Below are 27731 nucleotides of genomic sequence, written 5' to 3'. Positions count from 1 at the left end.
ACTGGCCAATCACCTGAGGTTTAACACCATGGCAGCAGCTCACTGGCCAATCACCTGAGGTTTAACACCATGGCAGCAGCTCACTGGCCAATCACCTGAGGTTTAACACCATGGCAGCAGCTCACTGACCAATCACCCGAGGTTTAACACCATGGCAGCAGCTCACTGGCCAATCACCTGAGGTTTAAGACCATGGCAGCAGCTCACTGGCCAATCACCTGAGGTTTAACACCATGGCAGCAGCTCACTGACCAATCACCTGAGGTTTAACACCATGGCAGCAGCTCACTGGCCAATCACCTGAGGTTTAACACCATGGAGCCCCTAGATCCACTCTGCATACCCCTGTTACCTCCCTTGTCCCACCCCCCACACATGCGGTGACCTCACCCATTACAACCAGCATTTCCAGAGATACAACCTCTCTCATCATCACCCAGTGCCTGGGCTTACCTCCGCTGTACCCGCACCCCACCATACCCCTGTCTGCGCATTATTCCCTGAATATATTCTACCATGCCCAGAAACCTGCTCCTCTTATCCTCTGCCCCCAACGCTCTAGGCGACCAGTTTTGATAGCCTTTAGCCGTACCCTCATACTACTCCTTCTCTGTTCCGCGGGTGATGTGGAGGTAAACCCAGGCCCCGCATGTCCCCAGGTACCCTCATTTGTTGACTTCTGTGATCGAAAAAGTCTTGGTTTTATGCATGTCAACATCAGAAGCCTCCTCCCTAAGTTTGTTTTACTCACTGCTTTAGCACACTCTGCTAACCCTGATGTCCTTGCCGTGTCTGAATCCTGGCTCAGGAAGGCCACCAAAATTCAGAGATTTCCATACCCAACTATAACATCTTCCGTCAAGATAGAACTGCTAAAGGGGGAGGAGTTGCAGTCTACTGCAGAGATAGCCTGCAAAGTAATGTCATACTTTCCAGGTCCATACCCAAACAGTTTGAACTACTAATTTTGAAAATTACTCTCTCCAGAAACAAGTCTCTCACTGTTGCCGCCTGCTACCGACCCCCTCAGCTCCCAGCTGTGCCCTGGACACCATTTGTGAATTGATCGCCCCCATCTAGCTTCAGAGTTCGTTCTGTTAGGTGACCTAAACTGGGATATGCTTAACACCCCGGCAGTCCTACAATCTAAGCTAGATGCCCTCAATCTCACTCAAATCATCAAGGAACCCACCAGGTACAACCCTAACTCTGTAAACAAGGGCACCCTCATAGACGTCATCCTGACCAACTGGCCCTCCAAATATACCTCTGCTGTCTTCAACCAGGATCTCAGCAATCACTGCCTCATCGCCTGTATCCGCCACGGAGCCGCAGTCAAACGACCACCCCTCATCACTGTCAAACGCTCCCTAAAACACTTCTGTGAGCAGGCCTTTCTAATCGACATGGCCCGGGTATCCTGGAAGGACATTGACCTCATCCCGTCAGTTGAGGATGCAGGGTCATTCTTTAAAAGTAACTCCCTCACCATTTTAGATAAGCATGCTCCGTTCAAAAAATGCAGAACCAAGAACAGATACAGCCCTTGGTTCACTCCAGACCTGACTGCCCTCGACCAGCACAAAAACATCCTGTGGCGGACTGCAATAGCATCGAATAGCCCCCATGATATGCAACTGTTCAGGGAAGTCAGGAACCAATACACGCAGTCAGTCAGGAAAGCTAAGGCCAGCTTCTTCAGGCAGAAGTTTGCATCCTGTAGCTCCAACTCCAAAAAGTTCTGGGACACTGTGAAGTCCATGGAGAACAAGAGCACCTCCTCCCAGCTGCCCACTGCTCTGAGGCTAGGAAACACGGTCTCCACCGATAAATCCATGATTATCGAAAACTTCAATAAGCACTTCTCAACGGCTGGCCATGCCTTCCGCCTGGCTACTCCAACCTCGGCCAACAGCTCCGCCCCCCGTAGCTCCTCACCCAAGCCTCTCCAGGTTCTCCTTTACCCAAATCCAGATAGCAGATGTTCAGAAAGAGCTGCAAAACCTGGACCCGTACAGATCAGCTGGGCTTGACAATCTGGACCCGCTATTTCTGAAACTATCTGCCGCCATTGTCGCAACCCCTATTACCAGCCTGTTCAACCTCTCTTTCATATCGTCTGAGATCCCCAAGGATTGAAAGCTGCCGCAGTCATCCCTCTCTTCAAAGGGGAGACACCCTGGACCCAAACTGTTACAGACCTATATCCATCCTGCCCTGCCTATCTAAGGTCTTTGAAAGCCAAGTCAACAAACAGGTCACTGACCATCTCGAATCCCACCGTACCTTCTCCGCTGTGCAATCTGGTTTCCGAGCCGGTCACGGGTGCACCTCAGCCACACTCAAGGTACTAAATGATATCATAACCGCCATCGATAAAAGACAGTACTGTGCAGCCGTCTTCATCGACCTCGCCAAGGCTTTCGACTCTGTCAATCACCATATTCTTATCGGCAGACTCTACAGCCTCGGTTTTTCGGATGACTGCCTTGCCTGGTTCACCAATTACTTTGCAGACAGAGTTCAGTGTGTCAAATCGGAGGGCATGCTGTCCGGTCCTCTGGCAGTCTCTATGGGGGTGCCACAGGGTTCAATTCTCGGGCCGACTCTTTTCTCTGTGTATATCAATGATGTTGCTCTTGCTGCGGGCGATTCCCTGATCCACCTCTACGCAGACGACACCATTCTATATACTTTCGGCCCGTCATTGGACACTGTGCTATCTAACCTCCAAACGAGCTTCAATGCCATACAGCACTCCTTCCGTGGCCTCCAACTGCTCTTAAATGCGAGTAAAACCAAATGCATGCTTTTCAACCGATCGCTTCCTGCACCCGCATGCCCGACTAGCATCACCACCCTGGATGGTTCCGACCTTGAATATGTGGACATCTATAAGTACCTAGGTGTCTGGCTAGACTGCAAACTCTCCTTCCAGACCCACATCAAACATCTCCAATCGAAAATCAAATCAAGAGTGGGCTTTCTATTCCGCAACAAAGCCTCCTTCACTCACGCTGCCAAGCTTACCCTAGTTAAACTGACTATCCTACCGATCCTCGACTTCGGCGATGTCATCTACAAAATGGCTTCCAACACTCTACTCAGCAAACTGGATGCAGTCTATCACAGTGCCATCCGTTTTGTCACTAAAGCACCTTATACCACCCACCACTGCGACTTGTATGCTCTAGTCGGCTGGCCCTCACTACATATTCGTCGCCAGACCCACTGGCTCCAGGTCATCTACAAGTCCATGCTAGGTAAAGCTCCGCCTTATCTCAGTTCACTGGTCACGATGGCAACACCCATCCGTAGCACGCGCTCCAGCAGGTGTATCTCACTGATCATCCCTAAAGCCAACACATCATTTGGCCGCCTTTCGTTCAGTACTCTGCTGCCTGTGACTGGAACGAATTGCAAAAATCGCTGAAGTTGGAGACTTTATCTCCCTCACCAACTTCAAACATCAGCTATCCGAGCAGCTAACCGATCGCTGCAGCTGTACATAGTCTATAGGAAAATAGCCCACCCATTTTCACCTACCTCATTCCCATACTGTTTTTTATACTGTTTTTATTTATTTATTTTTCTGCTCTTTTGCACACCAATATCTCTACCTGTACATGACCTGATCATTTATCACTCCAGTGTTAATCTGCAAAACTGTATTATTCGCCTACCTCCTCATGCCTTTTGCACACATTGTATATAGACTGCCCATTTTTTTCTACTGTGTTATTGACTTGTTAATTGTTTATTCCATGTGTAACTCTGTGTTGTCTGTTCACACTGCTATGCTTTTATCTTGGCCAGGTCGCAGTTGCAAATGAGAACTTGTTCTCAACTAGCCTACCTGGTTAAATAAAGGTGAAATAAAAATAAATAAAAATAAATGGCAGCAGCTCACTGACCTATCACCAGAGGTTTAATCATGACAAGGCGGCAGGGTAGCCTTGTGGTTAGGGCGTTGGGCTAAGGTTCCAAGTTCGAATCCCCTAGCCGACAAGGTATGAATCTGTCATTCTGCCCCTGAACAAGGCAGTTAACCCACTGTTCCTAGGCTGTCGTTGTAAATACGAATTTATTCTTAACTGACTTGCATAAATAAAGGTACATTTAAAAAAAAACAGTAGCTCACTTAGCCGTACCTAAAGAAGCTGGTTGAGAGAATGCCAAGAGTGTGCAAAGCTGACATCAAGGCAAAGGGTGGCTACTTTGAGGAATCTCAAATATAACATACATTTTAATTTGTTTAACACTTTTTTGGTTACTACATGATTGCATATGTGTTATTTCATCGTTTTGATGTCTTCACTATTATTTTACAATGTAGAAAATAGTCCAAATAAAGAAAACCTTTGAATGAGTAGGTGCGTCCACATTTTTGACTGGTACTGTACATACAAAGGTACAGTATATAACACCATAAAGTATCATATGTTAATGAACTAGACAGTTTTGCCATGCATGCTTACTCTATCTATCTAGAATCATGACTAGACAAGAAATGACTGAATGAGCAAACTGGTATTTTATACTGTCTGGTCACTGATCACTTGTGAGGTAACACCTTAAGACATACTTTCTGGGTGAGTTCAAATCTCAGATATCATTATTTTAGCTGAATTAGTTAACGATGATGGCATACCAATAGATGACATATGAAGATATAGTGTTAGATTAAGATATTCACGTAACATTTAAGGTATCAATATTAAGCTATTTAAATTAGGATAGGATGAACTTTAATGTTTTATTTTGTATTTTTATTTTATTTTTCCAGAACAACAGCAATGCCATCCATCTTGTCTAGTGAGTGAGTGGGAGGAGCAGAACAGACAGCATCTTCCTCCTCTTTATCTAACCCCAAGCCTAACAACAGTGTACCACACCCAAAGGACTGGACCCCAATGGACACCCAAATGAACTGGACCAACCACTTGTCAGCGAGACAAGTCCTGATAAGGAGTCTACCACATAAGTTGATGTGCCCTCTTGAAGAGAGGTGCTACATTTTGGTACTCATTTCTTACAGACTCATACACAAGAGCAACATAATACTGTAAGTAATTAACTTAACATCTCTTTAACAATGTGACAATGTTGTGATAAGGTCCGTGGAAGTTAGGCGTCTAAATGTCAGGTAATCCAAAAAGAAGACAAAAAGGCGACCAGTTGGATACAAAAACATACTGTAAAACATATTATGCAAGTTCCACTTTAAAACATTTGGCAAATATTTGCTGTATTGATGTATTTTTAAGTATTATATACTTAATATTTTACTGTTTGTGAAACACAAAGTTAAGTCCTGTATAAAAAAAATCTAAGATCCAATTTAATTTGATCAAATCCAGAACTGTTAACCTTTCTGTTTAGTTACTTTCATTGATCAGGTCTTAGTGTTAAACATGGCTTTATATATTTGATCACTTTACATTTCTATCCACTTTAACAGGTATTGTTGAGCACAGTGCTCATTCCACTAACTGGAGGTTAAGCTGCAAGCATTGTAGCTTGATGTTTATGACTCTGTCAAGAGTGGCGCGCAGGTGCTAACTAATCAAATCAAACTTTATTTGTCACATGTGTAAAGAAATGTTAATTCTTATGCAGGTGACCATCTTATGCAGGTGACCAGCTTACTGCTATTGCATTGTTATAACTGAGGCAACGTATTTTCACAGTAAAGCATGTTGGGTCCCCTACAGGATAGCTCCCACACACACACACACATACACACACTAACTGCCGAGGACATACAGATAAGACTCCTACACACATTGGCAGGGAGAAACAGAATAGGGAGAGACAACCTTGACTTGGAGACAAACCAGCGCACACACATAACCTCCTTTTTCTAGCTGAACATTGTGTGACTGAGAACAGGCATGGAGGGATTCTACGATGACGGACAGACAACTGAGCCAATGACGGAAGACTACACCCCAGCCTGAGCCTGAACCAATCCGAAGAACCAAACTTCTAGAATCAACCTACTTTCTGTTCTGTATTAATTGCTTGTGCAAACGATTAGCGGGGCTTTTTTTGTTGGTTCCTCATGAGCTAATAGAAGGGCCCGTATATACGCTGTACCAGATATCTTTACTCTGAATAAACTGTCGCTTGTCATACAATCTACCACCTTGTCTGAATCGATCCTTAACTGGCTCACCCTTCTACATATCCTATTATCAACACATGCGCTGAATACAACAAGTGTAGACTTTACCGTGAAATGCTTACTTACACAGAGCAGAGAAGGAAAATGGCGGATGGAAGACAGGGTGGTGTGGCAGGTGCCGCTTCTCATTCGAATGCTGAAATTTGATCTAAACCATCAGGTGTACGCCGATCCCAGCTAAGTAACTCACGCAAAGAGTTAAAGCGCAATTATGTGTTTTATCTCCAGTACTCTGCCATGATTGTCAGTTATGTAGCTGCTCTACTGATAATCTCAGTGCGTCCTTGCTGGGATGACACAATCAGTCTACTACCTGAGAATATCAACACCAAACACATTGGTTCACCGTTCCACGGGAGCGGACAGTACACAGCATACCATAATGTTCTGAATAATGGCCAAGTCTACCTTGCTCCTTATTCTACTGAACCGCTTCGGCGTAACAAACACAAGTCCAACATTTATCGGAAACTGTTAAACTACCTGTTCACTACCCTCCTGCTCTCTGGGGATGTACAATTCAATCCTGGGCCCAATACCACCGAGCCAGTGATACGCACCGGAGTGGAGAGCGGTGGATGGCCTCGTCCACTGGTCGTCTCAGCTGTGGAGTTGGGTGAGTGCTATGGTCCTATGGTTTCTCTCTACTCACCTGGCTCCAGGATAGATTTTGACTCTTCAAACATACCAGAGTCGCTATATGCGATCCCTGACTCTGCTTCTGGTACGCAAGCTATTTTAATTAGTTCCCCGCATCCAGTGCAGGCGGGAGGGATTGTTAATTGCGCTACCCAACTGCCCCTAATCAAAATGGCCTAAACCCAGCCGTCAGAAAGCACAGAAAATGTAACTTTTTTTCAATGTGTCAATCACTCTCGAGTCATCTGGGACCCACGACCTAAGCCCAAGGGACTACTAGGGGGGCACTTGAACATTCGTAGTGTCATTCCAAAAAGTGATCAAATTCAACATCTACTCACAGGCTCCAACCTTGACTTCCTCTGCCTCTCAGAGACCTGGCTCCATAAACACATAAACACTCTCCATATGCTGCTTTGATTGTGCCTGGCTACAATGTTTTCAGGAGAGGCAGGATTGAAGGAAGAGGAGGGGGTGTGATGATTTACATTAAAGAACATATCCGATGTAAACAAATTGAGTGGTCATGTGATAATGAACTAGAATGTATCGGCCTGAACGTTACACTGTCTCCCCAAATGTATTTTACCCTCATTGGAATGTATAGGCCACCTTCCACCAAAAGTGTGTTTTTTGATCAGTTTAATACCATGCTTAGGGAATGTGATTTTAGGAAATAGGTCATCTTAATGGGAGATTGTAACATTAATTATGAAGACAAGTGTCGTAGGAGAACCCTCAAACGGATCACTAATACCTTTGACCTTACACAGCTAGTTAAAGGTCCAACCAGGGTGACTTGTTGCTCTAAAACACAGATTGATTTGGTGTTCAGTAATAAACCAGAGAGAGTGACTAAATCATTCAATATGGTTACTGGGCTGTCTGATCATAATCTGACACTTATAGCTAGAAAGCTGTCTAAGAGCAGGTTTAACCTCTCTACTGTTAGAAAGCCGGATCAACTCAGAATACCTAAGAGTGAATTAAACTATTTTGAAAAAGCAATTAAGGGAATAAACTGGAATGATCTCTTGTCCTATACAGATGTGGAAGCTGATAGTCAGGTTTTTCTATCCACAATCCAGACTACAATAAATGGCTTCCTAAAGAAAATCAAATCCAAACCTGGCCAAAAGAGCACTCTTCCTTGGCTAACTGGAGAAATCTGGAAATTGATTAAAGAACGAGATTATGCTCTAAAAATAGCCCTAAAATCTAAATTAGAGCATGACAGACGTAGGTTTACCATGTTGAGAAATAAGGTGATGAAAGAAATCAGACAGGCCAAGGCAAACTTTTTTATTAACATAATTGGTGAAGCAAAGGAAAATTCTAAATTGATCTGGGAGAATCTAAAAAAGTTAACAGGGAAAGACCATAGTAACACTGCAAAAAGACTAGAAATCATGGTGAATAACATGGCGAATAACAATCTAACACAGGATGCAGTCGAAATAGCAATAGCCTTCAATTCCTACTTTATTGACTCTGTCAGGGTACTGACACAGAACCCCTCCACAGGTTTCTTGGGCTCAGTGCTAGTGAATGACACTCAACCTGTCTTCATCATAAGGGAGGTTTCTGAGTGATTAGCTCACTAAAGAACTCTAAAGCCAAAGATGTGTTTGGGATGGACTCTACCTTTCTTAAAAACTACAAAGAGTCACTCATTGGCCCCATTACTAAGGTCACCAACACATCTATTGGTCTCGGTGTGTTTCCAAGGGTATGGAAGTCGGCCATAATAACGGCCATCTTTAAATCAGGCGACCCTGCTGACGTGAGTAACTACAGGCCCATTAGTATACTACCTGTGGTGTCAAAGGTTGTTGAAAAGTGTGTAGCAAAACAACTGATTGCCCACCTCAACAACAGCCCCTTCACATTACACTCCATGCAGTTTGGCTTCAGAGCGAAACACTCCACAGAAACGGCCAACTGCTTTCTTCTGGAAAATGTGAAGTCTAAGATGGACAAAGGGGGTGCTGTTGGGGCTGTTTCTGGACCTAAGGAAGGCTTTTGATACTGTTAACCATGAGATTCTCATCACAAAATTGTCCAAGTTCAACTTTTCCCCTGATGCCTTGAGATGGATGAAATCATACTTTGAAGGCAGAACTCAGTGTGTCAGAGTGAGCAATGAGCTGTCGCCCACTCGCAGCTATGATGTGGGCGTGCCCCAAGGGTCAATACTGGGGCCCCTCCTGTTCAGCCTGTACATTAATGATCTGCCTTCTGTCTGTACTGGGTCTGAAGTTCAAATGTATGCAGATGATACAGTGATATGTGCATGCAAAGAGCAAACAACAAGCTGCACAAGAACTCACTACTGTAAAGGTCCAGGTTACAAAGTGTCTCAGTGACTCATGTTTGCATCTCAATGTGAAAAAAACTGTTCTTCACAAAGAGGGCAACAGATGCTACTAAGCCAGATGTCTATGTGTTAGGGGAGAAGCTCCAGGTGGTATCTGATTTTAAGTACCTTGGCATCATACTTGATTCCAATCTCTCTTTTAAAAAGCATGTGAAAAAGGTAATTCAGATGAGCTAATTTTAGATTTATACGAAATTGTTTGACTACAGAGGTAGCAAAACTGTCCTTCAAATCTATGATACTCCCCCACTTAACATACTGCTTGACTAGTTTGGCCCAAGCCAACATTAAAACCAATTCAGTCTTACAAACAGGCTCTCAAAGTGCTTGATAGGAAGCCCAATAGCCATCATCACTGTTACATCCTCAGAAAGCATGAGCTCCTGAGTTGGGAAAATCTTGTGCAATACACTGACGCATGTCTTGTATTCAAGATCCTAAATGGTCTGACTCCCCCTCCACTCAGTATTTTTGTTAACTTCTTGCGACTAGCAATCCCGGATCCGGGAGCGTAATCATAGCCTCAAACGAATTAGCATCACGCAGCAGACATAAATACCCCTAGAAACTTTTCCTATTCATGAAAATCGCAAATGAAATATATTCAAACACAAGCTTAGCCTTTTGTTAATCACACTGTCATCTCAGATTTTCAAAATAAGCCAACGCTAGACAAGCATTTGTAAGTTTATCATGGCATAATGCTATGCTAGGCTCTGCTGGCAGCAGACAACATTTTCACGAAAATAAGAAAAGCAACCAAATTAAATCATTTACCTTTGAAGAACTTCGGATGTTTTCACTCAGGAGACTCCCAGTTAGATAGCAAATGTTCCTTTTTTCCAAAAATACATTTTTTTTAGGCGAAATAGCTTTTGTTTGTTCACGTTTGGCTGAGACACTACAACACCAAACTTTTTTTCCAAATTAGCTCCATAATATCGACAAACATGGCAAAAGTTGTTTAGAATCAATCCTCAAGGTGTTTTCCACACATCTATTCAATAAAATATCCGTCGGGACAATTGGTTTCTCATAAGAAGTGATTGGAAAAATGGCTACTTGTGTAATTTACGCAAGATTTTCTGCCGGAGCCATCATGTGACCACTTGCTAAATGTGGTCCCTTACGGCTATTCTTCAACATAAATGCGTAAAAAGACGTCACAATGCTTTAGACACCTTGGGGAATACGTAGAAAACGTACGCTCATTCACAGCCATATAAGGAGTCATTGGCATGAGGCGGTTTCAGAAAATGCGGCACTTCCTGATTGGATTTTTATCTGGGTTTCACCTGTAACATCAGTTCTGTTGCACTCACAGACAATATCTTTGCAGTTTTGGAAAGTGTTTTCTATCCAAAGCTGTAAATTATATGCATAGTCGAGCATCTTGTAGTGACAAAATTTAAAACGGGAACGTTTTTTATCCAAAAATGGAAATACTGCCCCCTAGTTATAAAATGGTTCATGTATTTACTTGTGAGTGCCCTTGTTGGTCGTGTAGTTCTGAACAGAACTACAGAGTTCACTCTTCCATTCGCTTCTGAAGCTGCTTATTTGAAGATAAGCCAGCTGTACCGATGGTTCCAGTGGGGTGAAGAGAGTAGCGTACAGTGACTTGAGACTCGTAGCAGGATGGGATGGTTTGAAGAGCGTGAGATATTTGACTCAGGACAGCTAATCAGCTGTATCAGTGATTGTCTGAGAGGGGAGTTTGTCGCTTCTGCCTCCTCGTGTTGATAGTCAGGATTTAGACCACTTCAGACATGGGCTGCAGCTCTGTGTCTTTCCTGGTTCAAAGAAAGGTGAGTTTAATTCTTCACCTCATGTTGAGGTTCAAAGTTCCAACCATTTCAGACATGTACCTTCCCATCCTACGCATTTCTGGTCTAATGTTAATTTCGTTACTAAGGCATTTTATGCACTCTGGCCTTAAGGGACGGCTCTGTTCATCTGACATACCCTTCGGACCTCACTCGGGGTGTGGCTACTTAATGTGTAAAGGATATGATTAGAAGTTCTCTTATGACTCCTAAAATCAGTCATATCTTAACAATAATACTTTCATCATTGTTCATATCATATACACAACATATTGGATGGAAATTTGACAGATAAAGGGGGTATCCTTTCCAAGTTACAGTATTTCATCCATACAGTTTCAATGACATCACAAAATTAAGAACAATATGACATTAATTTTCTACATCTCCCCACTGACCATTCCCCACATTCTTTATGTTAGAATTATTGTTCCATTATCCACTTTTTGGACGTTAGAGATTTTTGGGCGGGCAAATGTCTCTGGAGACAAAGGGACATTCCTTAAGCCAATACTGGAGGGTAGAGAGAGAGAGTCCTCTCCTGCTTAATTTACGGTGAGAGAAGGTCTGGTTATTGTCAGCCATTGCCAAGCTGATCTGATCCATTGTGATACTCATATGACAGTCATGACACCACAATGGAACTGTTCAAGTTCACCATTGGCATAGGAGACCTGGAGTTCATGGAGCAGGTCCAGTACAAAGAGGTGTGTACATGGGATCTGTATTGTGAGACCTTTATTTTGATAGTGAGACTTTAATTAGATTTTTCTGGCTCTGGGGTAAAGAGCAGAGTATGTGCTCATTTTATGTGGTATTTAATTTTTTTCCCCGAGTAAGGTGGGTGGTACTGATTGAATTTAACCTTTGCGTCTTATACTGAAGTTGTCATAGTGCCTCTGAATCATCATTCTTTATCATCGGCCTTACATGTGTTTTAGGTTCTACTCATATCCTACATTGTGCTCACCTACGCCCACCATGCTTATCACCCTCATGGGAAAGACAGTGGAAAAGATTTCCAGAGAGCAAAAGGATCTAGCAACTACAGGTAAACAAACCCACTGACGATTCTAAAAAGAAAATGGCTTACGATAATGAGTGTATAAAAATACATTACATGTATGTGCTTGTGTGTAAGCAAGTGACTTGCTTAGAAGTCTGGATTGGGGTGTGCGTGTGTCCACAGAGAGCCTGTGTACTATCCTGGACCTGGAGAGCTACCTGCCCATGTGTCTGAAAGAGAAACTGTGCTGAGGAGAGGTGCAGAAGAAAGGATTGTTGGCCGGAGATGAAAGTAGAATGTTTTTCAGGTAAACCCCCTTGGGCTGATTTCCAGGCCAGAAATTAAGCCTAGTCCTGGACTAAAAAGCTATTTCAATGGAGATTCTCCATTAAACATTATTTTTACTCTATAACTAGACTTAATCTTTGTCCGGGAAACCGGTCCCTTGAGGACCTTCCTATAGTAGGACAAAGGATAGCCTTGCGAGAATACGACACCTGGTTATGTACAGTACCAGTCAAAAGTTTGGACACACCTACTCATTCAAGGGTTTTTCTTTATTGTTACTATTTTCTACATTGTAGAATAATAGTGAAGACATCAAAACAATGAAATAACAAATGGAATCATGTAGTAACCAAAAAAAGTGTTAATCTATCTATCTATCTATCTATCTATATATATATCTATTGAGATTCTTCAAAGTAGCCACACTTTGCCTTGATGACAGCTTTGCACACTCTTGGAATTCTCTCAACCAGCTTCACCTAGAATGCTATTCCAACAGTCTTGAAGAAGTTCCCACATATGCTGAGCATTTGTTGGCTGCTTTTCCTTCACTCTGCAGTCCAACTCATCCCAAACCATCTCAATTGGGTTGAGGTGGGGTGATTGTGGAGGCCAGGCCATCTGAGGCAGCACTCCATCAATCTAATTCTTGGTCAAATAGCCCTTACACAGCCTGGAGATGTGCTGGGTCATTGTCTTGTTGAAAAACAGATAATAGTCCCACGAATCGCAAACCAGATGGGATAGTGTATCGCTTCAGAATGCTGTGATAGCCATGATAGCTAAGTTTGCCTTGAATTCAAAATAAATCACTGACAGTGTCACGAGCAAAGCACCCCCACACTATCACACCTCCTCCTCCATGCCTCACGGTGGGAAACACATATGCAGAGATCTGCTCACCTACTCTGTGTCTCAGAAAGACACAGCGGTTAGAACCAAAAATCTCAAATTTGGACTCATCAGACCAAAGGACAGATTGCCACCGGTCTAATGTCCATTGTTCATGTTTCTTGGCCCAAGCAAGTCTCTTCTTCTTATTTGTGTCCTTTAGTAGTGGTTTCTTTGCAGCAATTCGACCACGAAGGCCTGATTCATGCAGTCTCCTCTGAACATGTGCCTGTTACTTGAACTCCGTGAAGCATTTATTTGGCCTGCAATTTCTGAGGCTGTTAACTCTAATGAACGTATCCTCTGCAGCAGACGTAACTTTGGGTCTTCCTTTCCTGTGGCAGTCCTCACGAGAGCCAGGATCATCATAGCGCTTGGTGGTTTTTGCGATTGCACTTGAAAAAATGTTAAGTTATTGAAATTTTTCATATTGACTGACCTTCATGTCTTAATGATAGACTGTCGTTTTTCTTTGCTTATTTGAGCTGTTCTTGCCATATTATGGACTTCTACCAAACAGGGCTATCTTTTGCTGGGCTGATGAAACAGTGGATTAGGGTGGCAGGTTGCCTAGTGGTTAGAGTGTTGGGACTAGCAACCGAACGTTTGTGAGATCAAATCCCTGAGCCGACAAGGTAAAAATCTGTCGTTCTGCCCCTGAACAATGCAGTTAACCTACTGTTCCTAGGCTGTCATTGAAAATAAGAATTTGTTCTTAACTGATTTGCCTTGTTAAATAAAAGGTTAAAAAAAGTATATATATTTTGTATACCACCCGTACCTGGTCACAACATGGCTGATTGGCTCAAATGTATTAAAGGAAATAAATTCCACAAATGAACTTTTAACAAGGCACACCTGTTAATTGAAACGGATTCCAGGTGAATACCTCATGAAGCTGGTTGAGAGAATGCCAAGATTGTGCAAAGCTGTCATCAAGGCAAAGGATGGCTACTTTGAAGAATCTCAAATATAAAATATATTTGGATTTGTTTAACAATTTTATGGTTACTACATGATTCCGTGTGTGTTATTTTCTAATTTTGATGTCTTCACTATTATTCTACATTGTAGAAAATAGTACAAATAAAGAAATACCCTTGAATAAGTAGGTGTCCAAACTTTTGACCGGTACTGTATGTGAGATTATACAACAGGTGGGTCTAATCCTGGGTCTAATGCCTATTTACTCTGTTCCATCTGACTGCGCAATCCACTGTCTCATCAGCCCAGCAATTGTTAAACTTGATCTCCAGCGATAAGGACGTTGCCAGTATGACAATGGAACATTCAGAACAAACGACTGGGTCCTGTCCATAGATACAGAACAAATAGAATGAAAGTATGGGTCACGTCTCTGGCAACCGAACCAATAGAACGAACGACCAGACGGCTTGGGTAGCAACCCTAGATTTGTGTCCGGACTATATTTTATGAATGAAATAGTATGAATAAAATAATACAAATAAAGTTAATGAAAATGTCAGTCATTATTTGAATATGTTGGAAACCCTTTGTATAAAAGTGATAATGCCATTGAAGCTGGTGTTTGGAGGATATATTGGCACGGTTTGCTGGTAACAATAACTGTGCCAATATATCCTCCAAACACCAGCTTCTCTGGCATTATCACTTAATTAGGCAATGGCTACAGTGGTTCTATTGTTGCAGGTGTGACCTTAAGTATTTTTATACATGTTTAGAGTTGAGGAAGTAAATTGGGAAAAATGACAGACCTGGGTATAGTCAAGGAGGATCCTGGTAACTGTGACATAATCAGACCCCACCCTCGTGTGCCATCAGACCACACCATAACACTTATGTATGGTGACAATCAGATCTGTAGAGCTAACGGAGGTTATACCTCATCTGCTCAAGTCCATTATTGAAACTAATAAATCTCAACTATATTTGTATTGGCCTTTATTCGATACATTAATATACATATAAAGAGGTGTTGTCCAGTATGCTACAGAAGGTGCCAGTATGAGGCAACAATGATTAGCAGAACCATATCCACTCAAGCTGACGTTTGTATTTGCAGGGAGATGGCTCTATCCTGAAAAGGTTTAGCTTGTCCACTTGCCGCAGCTCCACATCCATGAGCTCTGGAGTCTTGAGTTCATCCTACCTAACCTCACACACCCTAGACGGTGATTTCTGACATGTTTGCATTGGTGTCCGTCAAATCTTACATTAGCACACCAACCATATGACTATTGGATATTATTTCTAGACTGTCAACAAATCCATAAATGTATAATCGATGTTTGGGAATTATAAACAATTAGAAGTGTTTAACTTCATTCCATCCATGAATTGACAGACTATTAGAAATGTTTTATATCCTTTGAAAATCCCCTGTTTCATAGACATCTCAAGCCTTGCTGTTACAAATAAAATAAACTGAAAATAAAAAGGTATCAGTTTTGCAAATGCAAACTTTATTTTGGTTAGGGGGGAATGTTAGTGCAAAGCATAGTTCAAGGATAGGTAAACTGGAATAACACAACCACTGCCATTCATCTCACATTTCCACTTATGTGGAGCAAAAACACTCACCAGCACCATTAACATCACAGTCCCACATTCTGTTCCTACAACTGTCTAGAGGGCAGCAGACCACTATTTTGTCACAACCTTAAAATAGCATGATTCTTTAAAACTAATGCAAACCAACATGGCGAAAGAATGTTAGCATCCAAAATGGCACACTACTTTTGAAATAGTGCACCACTTTTGACTATGACCCTAGGTCAAGTCGTACACTATGTAGTGAATAGGATGCCATTTCAGACATAGAATGTAACTAGGCTTTGGGCCATGGTGATTATGGTTGAGGGGAAGGCTTGGTGAGTTTGGTCAGTGATTCAGCAGCAGCCGTTCAGACTCCCAACATTGTCTGGAATCATTGCGGTATGTAAACGCGGACGCCTGTCCAGTATCAGTAGTTACAGTTAGAAGCTTGGTCCCCCCCAAAATGGAGAGATGTGCACCACTGTGTAGTGTGCACACGTGTGTGCATAAGTATCTAGGCTTTACACCCTTTCTCTCGCACACACCCACACATACTATTTCATATGAAATGTCTCCGCTGGGCTTAATATTAGAAAGTGTAACTGTAAACCTGACGTTCTCGGGCTGTAGCATGGCTGTACAACATTATAGAACAAGTAAATCAGGTCAAATGGAACAACAGGTACATCGCTTGGTTCACTGCAGCAACAGTTGGTCCATTTCCACTACACAGATTTACGATCTCGCATTTCAAAAATCCATGGCAACACATAAATAGGAACCTTTATTCCAATAGTACAACCCATACATCATTACTATACACACACTCTTGTGTGTTCAGATTAGAATTCGATAGCAGCTTCAAGGGCCAGGCACATCAGGAACACAACAGTAGTAAGAGCCAAACAGAATCTAGCTACTGCCCTCAGGGAAGAAAGCTCAATCCATAACATTAAAGGTGCTACACAGAACATCTCCCCTATGTGGAAGCTAGGAGAAGTGCAACAGCACTAGGCTGCATTCAAAACAAATGTACCATCTCCCCCACAACATGGAGACACACGCTTGCGCCTTTTACTTTCGGGTTTTGGTCCACCAGCTTTAAACAGCTGTAAAAAAAAAAACGTTTTTTTGTTATTAAAAAGATATTTCACAGCAATTTAGATGGTACAATGATTCCCTCCACTATTCAGTGCTTGTTTTTCTCACAAACTGAAAATGAGCGAACCGTGTAGAATTTTAGCAACCAGGAAATTAGAGACATTTTTACATTGGCTGCTTGACCGATTTTCACACAGGCAAGGCAAAACAGCTTTCCCATTTTGACAGATGCCGCTCTGGCGGGAGAAATCAATAGGTGTTTATAACAGCACTGGCGGGCAGGTAAGTAATACTGTGAAACACTTATCATTCCCCTAGTACTGCAGATATATTATGGCAATTTTCTGAATGACAATGCAAAAAACAAAACAAAAAAGTGTAGCCCCTTTAAGGCTACATAACCCCTATAAATAAAATTACCTCTATGACTTAACCTTTCCATTGCTTACCGAATGCAGCTAGTTGAGACGTCAGTTTGCATTGTTTTGTGTCTGATCATATGCGTTACTATGGCACCCGTGTGGAAAAACCTATGGCTTCAGGATGCAGTGTTCAAATAAATAAATTAGCTAAGAACTAAATTAGTGTAGGGCATTTGTCACGTAGAAACAACGAAAGAAACGTAGTCCAAAGACCATAGTTACAGCCCAGTGCCACACACCTATGAAACTCTACTTAACACTATTCATACTTATTATCCTTTAAAAGGAGGACTTTTACTTAGCAATTTAACAATGGCCTTAAATGAAAACAATTTGATATAGGATGCGACACCATGCACTGTTTAAGGAAATCCGGCATGGTGTAAAAAGTCAACATTTAAGGTAGAAGGTAACTAATATAACATTTAAGGCTTTTTCCCCAAGAGTTATCAGGGAGGAGGAAAGAGTAAGCCAAATTAAACTGAGGAAAAACGCAGCATGCTAGACCCATAGAAATATCATTACTTAGACGTAATTATATTTCTATGGCTAGACCCAACTACAAGCATGAGGAGGTAACCTGCCTTTAAAATAACTGGACTGAACCTCAGTTCTCCTTTCTAGGTAGTAGAGACAATACAGTTAGGGTTAGGCTAGCAAGTGAAGGAAAAGAGGTATCCCAATAAGCAAACCAGATCTGTTTTCTGAAGCGAATCAGCTTCTGTTAGCGTCACATTCAAGCTCAGACAGTGGATTTTGCTCATACACCTGCCACTAATTCTAGCAGGCTTGTAACTGCACGTTGCACATGGCTAATCGAATGCCATACTTTTCATTAAGTTGACAGTTGACCAAAGTTAACTCTTCAAACCTGCTTCGTAGGATACCCCTCAGCTTACCAGAACCCCCAGACAGGTAAAGATCCACAAGGAATCCATTCACTTGTTTACAGTAGTATAGTGGTGAAACAAATAAATATTTTAACCTTCCGGTATGTTCGGTTGTACTTGCACACTTGCAAGTGATCAATTTGGTCTAAGCAAACAGACAATTCCTTTCAAGATCAGGGGATTGATCCTACTGGGTTCACATTATTCAAAAAACAATTAATGTTTTTCCCAAAGGGAGGTTTTGTTCCTTTTGTAAATGTTTAGCATGACATTTCGATTCTCTTAGTCCTCATACTGAAAGCGTCACTGGAGAAATTCAAGTAGAGACAACTTAATTTAAGTAACAGAACAAGGTAGCGATAAAAAAAACTTTAGAACTAAAAACGACTTAAAGTACTCCGTCTTAAGGTCTTATCACACACAAGAGGACAGGACAAAATGGTTGTAGCAGTACCTTACTCTATATGGGGAGAGATTGAAGTAAGAATATACTCAGACATGAACCTGATTCATATTAGCATACAAAAATACCCATTCAAATGTAAACATGGGGTGTAATTTCCTGGCCTATTTTCAGCCGCTGCATTGGCAGCTATTAGGCCACTAATGTTGTAAAAGGGCGTGGTTGGTTCCATGACAACCTGGGGATATCTATGGTAATTATTATGTGGAAAGGAAGTAGCCCTACTAGGTTCTCTACTTAGTCCTAGATCACAATAGAGTATTCCAGAAAATACTACAAGAAGCAGATGTCCATGTTGTGGTATGAGTAAGTATTCTTCATCATTAGAATAACAACCAAAAACCCTTCATCTGGCACTAAGGTTTAACAGATACCTTTAAGGGCTAAGGACCTACTTTTAAAACACATAAGTCAGCGATTAAACATTGACAGCAGGAGCAACCGACTAGGGAGAACAGTCAATTGATCACTTGCAAGAACTCTACATGTGGACACCTGATTATAATCTTGAATCATTCACCAACCATGACACACAACTGGTGAGGTGAAGACTGCCTTCTATCTATAATCTTGAATCATTCACCAACCATGACACACAACTGGTGAGGTGAAGACTGCTATCTATAGCCTGGGTGATGAGCGGGGATATTTCTATCGTTGCCTAGCTCTGGGCCCTGGGCTAGAGCTCTACCCATGGGGGGCCTGTGCATCTTCCCCATGGCACCCGGGTTATGCTGGAATGCCTGGAAATCCCCAGCCAGGTAATCACACACGTTCTGCTTCATCAGCTTGGTCTGACCCGAACCTGGGAACCCGGGTCTGGCTCCTGGTCGGTACTGTGATCCTGGTGTGCTGCAGTCTATGGAGGCCCCTGACGGGCCCCCCTGGAAGGCCAAATCCAGAGGGCCAAGACCATCACTTTTGCCTGCTTGTAGGACACTGCCCCATGGAGCCTGCAGGTAGCACCCGTTGGTGGAGCTGAGCATGGTGCCACCCGGTGGGCCGGTTACAGAGGGCGAGGGGGTTGTCTTGTCTGATGGGTGTTTAAGGTAGAAGGCTTGTGGCTGCGAGGCCAGCAGCACGTGGGGATAGTTGGCAGGGAAGACAGGCCCAGAGGGGATTTCTCTCCTGGGGTTCTTGCTGGGGTTGGTTCCCTCAGGCAGGTGCTGCATGTGAGCCAGCTGGTGCTGGTTCCAGGAGTGTTGCTGTTGGAGTTGCTGCTGTAACTGATGTTGTAGCTGTTGCTGCTGGTGAACCTGTTGTAACTGCTGTACTTGCTGCTGCTGTAACTGCTGCTTTATGTCAGTGTGGAAAGCAGGTGGCAACCTGTTCATGACAGCTATGTTGGGCTGTAGGCCACCAGCAGGGCCCTGGGACTCTCCAGGGGCCTTCTCTGTGGGGCCCAGCAGGCCGGAGGGAAGGAGGTCCAGATTGTGGGGTGTGTTGACCCTGGAGCTGGCATTGATGAGAAGGTTACGGCTGATGGGGCTGGGGTTGGCTATCTGGCCCTCACACACCGAGGTGGCACCCATTCCGGCCCGAGCCTGACAGAACTGGTTGATCTGGTGCACGATGATGCTCAGGTCTGTGCCCGGCCGGTTGTGGTGCAGGCAGGCCGCCATGGATAGCGGGATGGTGGAGGTAGATACAGTTACGTTTGGCGGGACGTCTGCATCTGGCAGCTTCCTGGGGCCGTAGGGGGGGCCTGGCTGGGGCTGCAGGGCAGAGGGAGGGCCAGGGCCGGCACCGGAGGCCTGGGGGAACTGCTGAGATGGGGGGAGGCCCTGGGAATGTTGCAGACTGGGTGGAAGCTGGGACTGGGCTACGTCAGGCTGGTGCCGGAGGCCCTGGGGGAGAGGCTGTGACAGGCTCTGGGGTTGCTGCATGCCCTGGGAATGTTGCAGACTAGGTGGAGGCTGGGCCTGGGCTAAGTCAGGCAGGTGCCGGAGACCTTGAGCCTGAGCCACAGCCTGCTGTACTAAAGCTTGTTGGTGAGGAAGAGTCTGGTGCTGCAGCGTCTGAGGATGAAAAAGATGCTGCTGCTGTGAGGTTTGTGGCCGAGTCTGATTTTGCTGTCGTAAAGTCTGCGTGTGAGGCAAACTTTGCTGCCGCTGGATATTCTGGGGGTGCGCCAGATTCTGCTGTTGCTGCTGTACAGTTTGCAGCTGGGACAAGCTTGGTTGCCGCTGTAAAGTTTGAGGGTGGGCCATGTTCTGTTGCTGTAAAGTTTTAGGGTGAGGTTGAGGAATATTCTGTGGCTGTGAAGTCACACGATGAGCCATGTTGTGCTGCTGTACAGCATGCTGTGGATGTGGGTGGGGGAGGTGCTGTTTCTGGTTCAATGCCTGGTGTTGGGTTTGGGACATGCCCTGGAGGTGGGGGACAGGCTCGGGGAGATTTAAAGAGCTTTGAGCGACGTGTGACCCGCTGTGGAGGTTCATGGTTGCTTTGGGAAGCAGATGGGCTTGGCTGCCGTCTGTGTCTTTGATGGCGCTTTTCCCGGTCGAAGTGCGGAGGACGGCTAGGAGGCCCGCTCTGGTGCTGCTGACCTGAGACTGGTAGGGGCTGTGGCGCTGGCTGGACGTGTCCAACCCGTTCACTGTGCGGCGGATGTGCTTTCTCTGAGGTACTTTGACACTGTTGGGGAAGATCTTTATGGTCAGAGGCTTGTTGGCGACTTTCTTAGCAAAGGCATCTAATTCTGCTGGGGTTGGATAGTTGGCAGATCTCATCTTCTGTGTAGTGTCCCCTAGGATGGAAAGAAGGACAGAGAGAGAGACAGAACAAGGAATTTTTGCATAACCAAAGTTTCTTCATTCAACTAGTGACTGGAAAGGATTTACAACTCATTAAGTAGAAATATGAATAGGAAACTGATTTTAGATTTCTATGAAACTATAGTATTAAATTCTATCAGATAAAAACACTTACATTGCTGAAGTCCAGTGTTCATCTGCGTGTGGGAGAGAAATCGGGTTGTAGGGTCACCTGATGATGCTGGCAGACAGGCCAGCATGTCACACTTCCACTAATGCAACATGGGAAACACTCTCCTCACCATGCTGAGAGAGAGACGCCACATTGACCATGTAAAATGACTCAGCCATAAGGCTATTTATTTCCAGTACATTGTAACCTTTCTTAAATGGCAGTCAGTTGGTAATCAGCCCGCATTTGTGCCTCAGCCTTTTACAGCAAACACCCTGCCTGCCGCTAGACAGACAGAGCAGGGGGCTTAAGATGGAGACGCCGTTTCTCCTTTCCCAGGGCACAGCAGGACATACTGCATGATGGCTACTGGCTAGAGAACCTCAAGCTGGCTCCACCAATCTCTGTATCTGCATCCCAAATTACACCCTATATAGTGTACTACTCCTGACCAGGGCCCATAGAGTGGTGAGGAGGAAGAGCTCCACAGACCCTTAGCCTCCAGAAGTAATTTAGCCATTGCGATGTGTAGAGTTGATATTTTGTCAAGTTTTCTTGAGTCAATTAACTCGACATTATGAGTAATCCAGTAAAGTCAGATTTAATCAACAACTACAAGTCAGTTGAAAAAAGGGTAAGGGTACAAGACCATGTACATATGGAAAAATCCCTACATATCCCATCAAGCCAAGCGGGGAGAGGCTGCCTGTTGTCACAGTTCCAAGACCAGTCAGATACTTCCAGCTAACCCTATGCCAATGAAGATGGTGGACCTCAAAACTGAACTTGGATCAGAGTTAAGTAGCAATGATATCCTACGCCAACTGTCGTCTTACGTCATATCTTGAAACGGTCACGACTTTAACAAAATACAATATAAGTTTCTTTCCAGCAAATGACTTAGTTACATTATTTTATAACTAGCAAAGGAGTTTTAAAGTTGAGAGTACAGTATATGAAGTTTTGTAATGAGGTTGAAAACTAGCATAGTTCCGTTAGCCAGCTGGTTTAAATAAAAATTTATTGGTCACAAAGACATATTTAGATGTTATTGCGGGTGTACCGAAATGCTTGTTTAGCCAGGGAAAATGAGCTCAGGTCTAGTGCTTATGTGTAGCTCAGTTGGTAGAGCATGGCACTTGCAACCCCAGGGTTGTGGGTTAGATTCCTTTTTTTTTTTATCTAACCAAGCCAGTTAAGAACAAATTTTTACTAACAATCACTGCCGACTCCGGCCAATCCCTAATGATGCTGGGCCAATAGTGGGGGGACCAGTAAGAAAATGTATGCACTCACTACTGTAAGTCAATCTGGATCAGAGTCTGCTAAATGACTATAATGTAAATGCTTTACAATACTAAGCGATGCAGGACAGCTGTGTTTAAAGTATGTAATGGTGCTTTAACGTCACCCAGAACACCTTTCGGTTCTGGAACAAAGCTAAATTTGTCAGAACCCAGAAGTCCCAATGACTCAAGAATGCAAAGTCTTACACTGACCAGTTCTTGAAAAGGATGGAGCTACTTGTTACAATAAATATACTCAGACAGTCTGATGACTGAATATCAATAACAGTCCTTCAAACGTTGGCTCTGGCCTGGGTAGGGTTTCTCTGATCTAGAATGCGAGGACATTAATATAACTAGTTATGAACAAAGACCGTATAAATACAAACTAGCATTGTCTAGTAGTCAATAGACTACTTAAAATGTAAATGAGCGCTAACTATTTAGCTACACAATATTAGCGTGCCAAAAAGTACTTTTTTTCCCCAAACAAACTACACAACACAGGCATTGTAGTTCTAATCAGTAACGTTGCTTAGGCTAACGTACTGTTTACACGAAGTTAACCATTAAGTTAGTCAGTTGATAAAGAAGCAAGCAATATAGCGAGCAAACAAGCTAGTGTTAAATACCTCGAGTCATAGCACCACAAAGCATTGCACACTTCTTTGTGCTGCTAGCGATCAGCTAGGTTAACTAGCTAACGTTAGCCAGCTATCATAACCGGCGTCTGATAGCTACTGAAGTAAATATTTTGCAAAAGGAAACGCTGGAAAGTCATAATTCGCAAAATACATACTCCCCCGCGAAATCAAGAGACAGGTATTTGAGAAAACATTCTTGCGAGATGATCGAACATCGATATTTTGGTTATGATGTTAGCTCACCGATGCTTTTTCTACTGCTTGCTTTCTGCAACAGAAACTTTGAGAAAGCATGCGCATTAGGCACCCGGAGTTCTAGGCCCTTTATTCGGTATATTTTAGGTGTGCATACTGAATGCCTGACTAATATTCCTTGGTGATCTGACAAGAGATGGAAGTGCTGAGATTCTTCATGCAAGAAGTTTTAAAAACGAATTATGATAAGGATTGATTGAATGAATGACAGGCCTTGGCTCAAGTTAGTCTTGCTAGAATGCAATACTTTACTAACTGGTTTTACATGCCATGAATGTGTCAGCTAGCTTTGATTATACTGTTCACCCCAGACCATATTACAATATATGATGTACACCCACCCTGTTGTCTACTGAATTATTACATTGCCATTAGAAAAACAGCACAACTATTTGTAATTTTATTAGAATGACAGATGATGACAAATATGGTAATTTTATATAATGTTACAGATGAATAACATTCACACATATGTAGGATCACTTGTGTCCTGTTGAGAAAAAACATCTACATTACCACAAAACTGGTGGCATAAGTACATGCACTGTGAATGATTACATTTGACAACAGTAAAGTGTTGATTTTCCCACAAAAAATGACAAAAGCACATTTCCAAATTACCTCTGGATCAAACATACAATATCTTCAGTGGTTTGTCTACAAATTGTATGCTTAGCCAGAACAATGCATTTGGACGTGAAGCGACAATGCAACTCAAAAATCAAAATTACAGCTACTACACAACTGACACATTTTCACAGTATTAGAAAAATTACATTGGCTGCAATTAGTCAAATCAATGAGGGCAGCAAAAATAAACATAACAGTTTCACAGTAGTAACTTACAGTTGACTTATTACAAAGAATGTTACGATATGTCTGGGAGGGGGAAAAGGACAACATTTTTCAAATTGAACATTGTTTGAGAACTGATATTCTTTACAAAAAAAGCACTGAGCAAGTAAGGATCGGTCTACTTACATGATAGCTGGACTTTTCCCATCTTGGTTTGCCATTTCCCGTGATCTTATGTTAAATAGTGCAAGTCACCAAATCAGTGATGATGGCATCCACATATATTAAAAATGAACAAGATCTGCCATTTCCCTATCCTTGTACAAAGGGCTATTCTCCACCTTGTTTAAGATTATAACGTAAATAGTGATACTAAACAAGAAGAAAGTTAGTCTACCTCCACAAAAAAAGCCAATATAATCAGATTGTGATTATCCGTCTTGGAATGAGCTCAACAAACAGATCATAAACATGGAGGTAATGTGGAATGTCAATAGTATAACAGCACATATACCCTTTTTCACAATTATATTTAATTAAAAGCAAGATAAATTACTAATTACATTGAATAGCATTGTCTGAACAGGAGTGATAACTTTGTATATCATACACTTGTCAGAGAAAGGTATCTTTAGCTAAAATTACATTGTGCACAGAACCTGAAGGGCTGTCTTACATGGTTTAACATTGACATATTACTATATATAAAAAAAAATGTCTGTCAATGTTATAGTCAAGTCACACTAATCAAATGAAACATGAAATTAAGAAATCAACAGAATGAACAAACTCATTTCTTAAACATATCCCAGCTCATGTTTTTTTAATATATATAAAAAAACTAAAACTTGTGTATAATAAAAAATGATAAGGTGCAATGACTAGTATTTGGCTATGAGTAACACCATTTTACTTCTTCTTTGACTCAAAAACCCTTCAATATTTCACATACTGAACCTTCTCCAGGGCAAAGAGTTCTCTCAATAAATTACCCTGGATCATAGCATCCCACAAAATTCATAATCTCTCCCTCAAACTTCAAGTCAATTCAGTACTTCAACTTACTTTGAGCCAATTCAGAAACATGCATCGTAGCCAAAGAAATAAAGGTCTGGCAATCAGGTTTCTGTGATTAGTTTAAAAAAAGGCCATTATTGTTGCTATAATAATAATAATAATAATAATAGCCATTTAGCAGACGCTTTTATCCAAAGCGACTTACAGTCATAAATGAAAGTGTTAGGAATAATGTACTAAACATATATTTTTTTACAACATACAAATAAATGAAAACACATGATTGCTTGTTGAGTGGGAAGAATTCCCAGTTACTCAGAGTTTTGTAGTAGAAGCCTAAATAAATTTGAGGATAGTAAGCACCTTATTTTAAGTAGCACTTCATACAAATTGTCACCTGATTGTGAAAACCCATTACTCATCATAAAAGGATACAAATAAAATCAGTTAAATTAAAAGTTATATACAGAGTACAGTAATTTCCATAACCTATACAATAATCACATGATAGCAAGAATGGATAATGACTCGTAATGACTAGTAATCATGAAGTGTATAATTGGCAAGGTGAGTACACCTTTGGAAGAAAATCACTGAGGTTGCTCTTCTTAACAGCTAACTGTTCACTGAAATTACATGGTAAGGTAGAGACTAGAGGTATATAAGTTAAACAAAAAAAAGGCTCAGTTCATGCTAAATGATAACAATGCATCCCATGTGATCTACTGATTGTAAAAGGCTTCCAATGATTAAAAAAGTAGTGAACTCGAAGATACATAGAGTATATAAAGGAGCAGCAGTACATGCAGATATTATGGTCCTGTAGAAATTAAGGCACAATAGGTTTAAAAAAAATTCACTTCATATAAAAATATATATATACAGTGGGGAGAACAAGTATTTCATATACTGCAGATTTTGCAGGTTTTCCCACTTACAAAGCATGCAGAGGTCTGTAATTTTTAAAATCATTGGTACACTTCAACTGTGAGAGACGGAATCTAAAAAGAAAATCCAGAAAATCCCATTGTATGATTTTTAGGTAATTAATTAGCATTTTATTGCATGACATAAGTATTTGATCACCTACCAACCAGTAAGAATTCCGGCTCTCACAGACCTGTTAGTTTTTTTTAAGAAGCCCTCCTGTTCTCCACTCATTACCTGTATTAACTGCACCTGTTTGAACTCGTTACCTATATAAAAGACACATGTCCACACACTCAATCAAACAGACTCCAACCTCTCCACAATGGCCAAGACCAGAGAGTTCTGTAAGGACATCAGGGATAAAATTGTAGACCTGCACAAGGCTGAGATGGGCTACAGGACAATAGGCAAGCAGCTTGGTGAGAAGGCAACAATTGTTGGCGCAATTATTAGAAAATGGAAGTTCAAGATGACGGTCAATCATCTTTGGTCTGGGGCTCCATGCAAGATCTCACCTCGTGGGGCATCAACTACACGGCAGGACCTGGTCAATGACCTGAAGAGAGCTGGGACCACAGACTCAAAGAAAACCATTAGTAACACACTACGCCGTCATGGATTAAAATCCTGCAGCGCACGCAAGGTCCCCCTGCTCAAGCCAGCGCATGTCCAGGCCCATCTGAAGTTCGCCAATGACCATCTGGATGATCCAGATGAAGAATGGGAGAAGGTCATGTGGTCTGATGAGACAAAAATAGAGCTTTTTGGTCAAAACTCCACTCGCCGTGTTTGGAGGAAGAAGAAGGATGCCTTCCAGCATGACAACGACCCGAAACACACAGCCAGGGCAACTAAGGAGTGGCTCCGTAAGAAGCATCTCAAGGTCCTGGAGTGGCCTAGCCAGTCTCTAGACCCGAACCTAATAGAAAATCTCTGGAGGGAGCTGAAAGTCCGTATTGCCCAGCGACAGTCCCGAAACCTGAAGGATCTGGAGAAGGTCTGTATGGAGGAGTGGGCCAAAATTCCTGCTGCAGTGTGTGCAAACCTGGTCAAGCACTACAGGAAACGTATGATCTCTGTAATTGCAAACAAAGGTTTCTGTACCAAATATTAAGTTCTGCTTTCCTGATGTGTCATGCAATAAAATGCTAATACTTAAAAATCAAACAATGTGATTTTCTGGATTTTTGTTTTAGATTCAGTCTCTCACAGTTTAAGTGTACCTATGATACAAATGACAGACCTCTACATACTTTGTAAGTAGGAAAA

The 27731-nt window shown here is 42.4% G+C and overlaps 1 protein-coding gene and 1 long non-coding RNA gene across 4 annotated transcripts; one reads left to right on the top strand and one right to left on the bottom strand.

Annotated features, from left to right (window-relative positions):
* The first annotated feature begins 4903 nt into the window (after positions 1-4903).
* On the top strand, positions 4904-6142 carry LOC123992417. Its single transcript, XR_006831242.1, has 2 exons — positions 4904-5065; positions 5868-6142. It is a non-coding gene; the product is annotated as an uncharacterized LOC123992417 (long non-coding RNA).
* Positions 6143-15637: 9495 nt separating this feature from the next.
* Positions 15638-23767, bottom strand: LOC123992759 (protein FAM222B-like). 3 transcript variants are annotated; one of them, XM_046294252.1, is made up of 3 exons: positions 23709-23767; positions 21539-21669; positions 15638-21356 (listed from the first exon to the last, which is right to left on the bottom strand). In XM_046294252.1, exons 2-3 carry the CDS (start codon positions 21621-21623, stop codon positions 19225-19227), a joined length of 2217 nt encoding a protein of 738 aa, XP_046150208.1. In that variant the 5' UTR covers positions 21624-21669; positions 23709-23767; the 3' UTR covers positions 15638-19224. The 3 variants fall into 3 exon arrangements, with proteins under 3 accessions (XP_046150208.1, XP_046150207.1, XP_046150206.1); XM_046294251.1 differs by having other exon boundaries at positions 23454-23731; XM_046294250.1 differs by having other exon boundaries at positions 21539-23731.
* Positions 23768-27731: the final 3964 nt, after the last annotated feature.

Source organism: Oncorhynchus gorbuscha, linkage group LG13, assembly GCF_021184085.1.
Source record: "Oncorhynchus gorbuscha isolate QuinsamMale2020 ecotype Even-year linkage group LG13, OgorEven_v1.0, whole genome shotgun sequence".
NCBI classification, from domain to species: domain Eukaryota; kingdom Metazoa; phylum Chordata; class Actinopteri; order Salmoniformes; family Salmonidae; genus Oncorhynchus; species Oncorhynchus gorbuscha.
The sequence above is the reverse complement of the archived record's forward strand: the minus strand, read 5'-3'. Positions and strand labels throughout refer to the sequence as shown.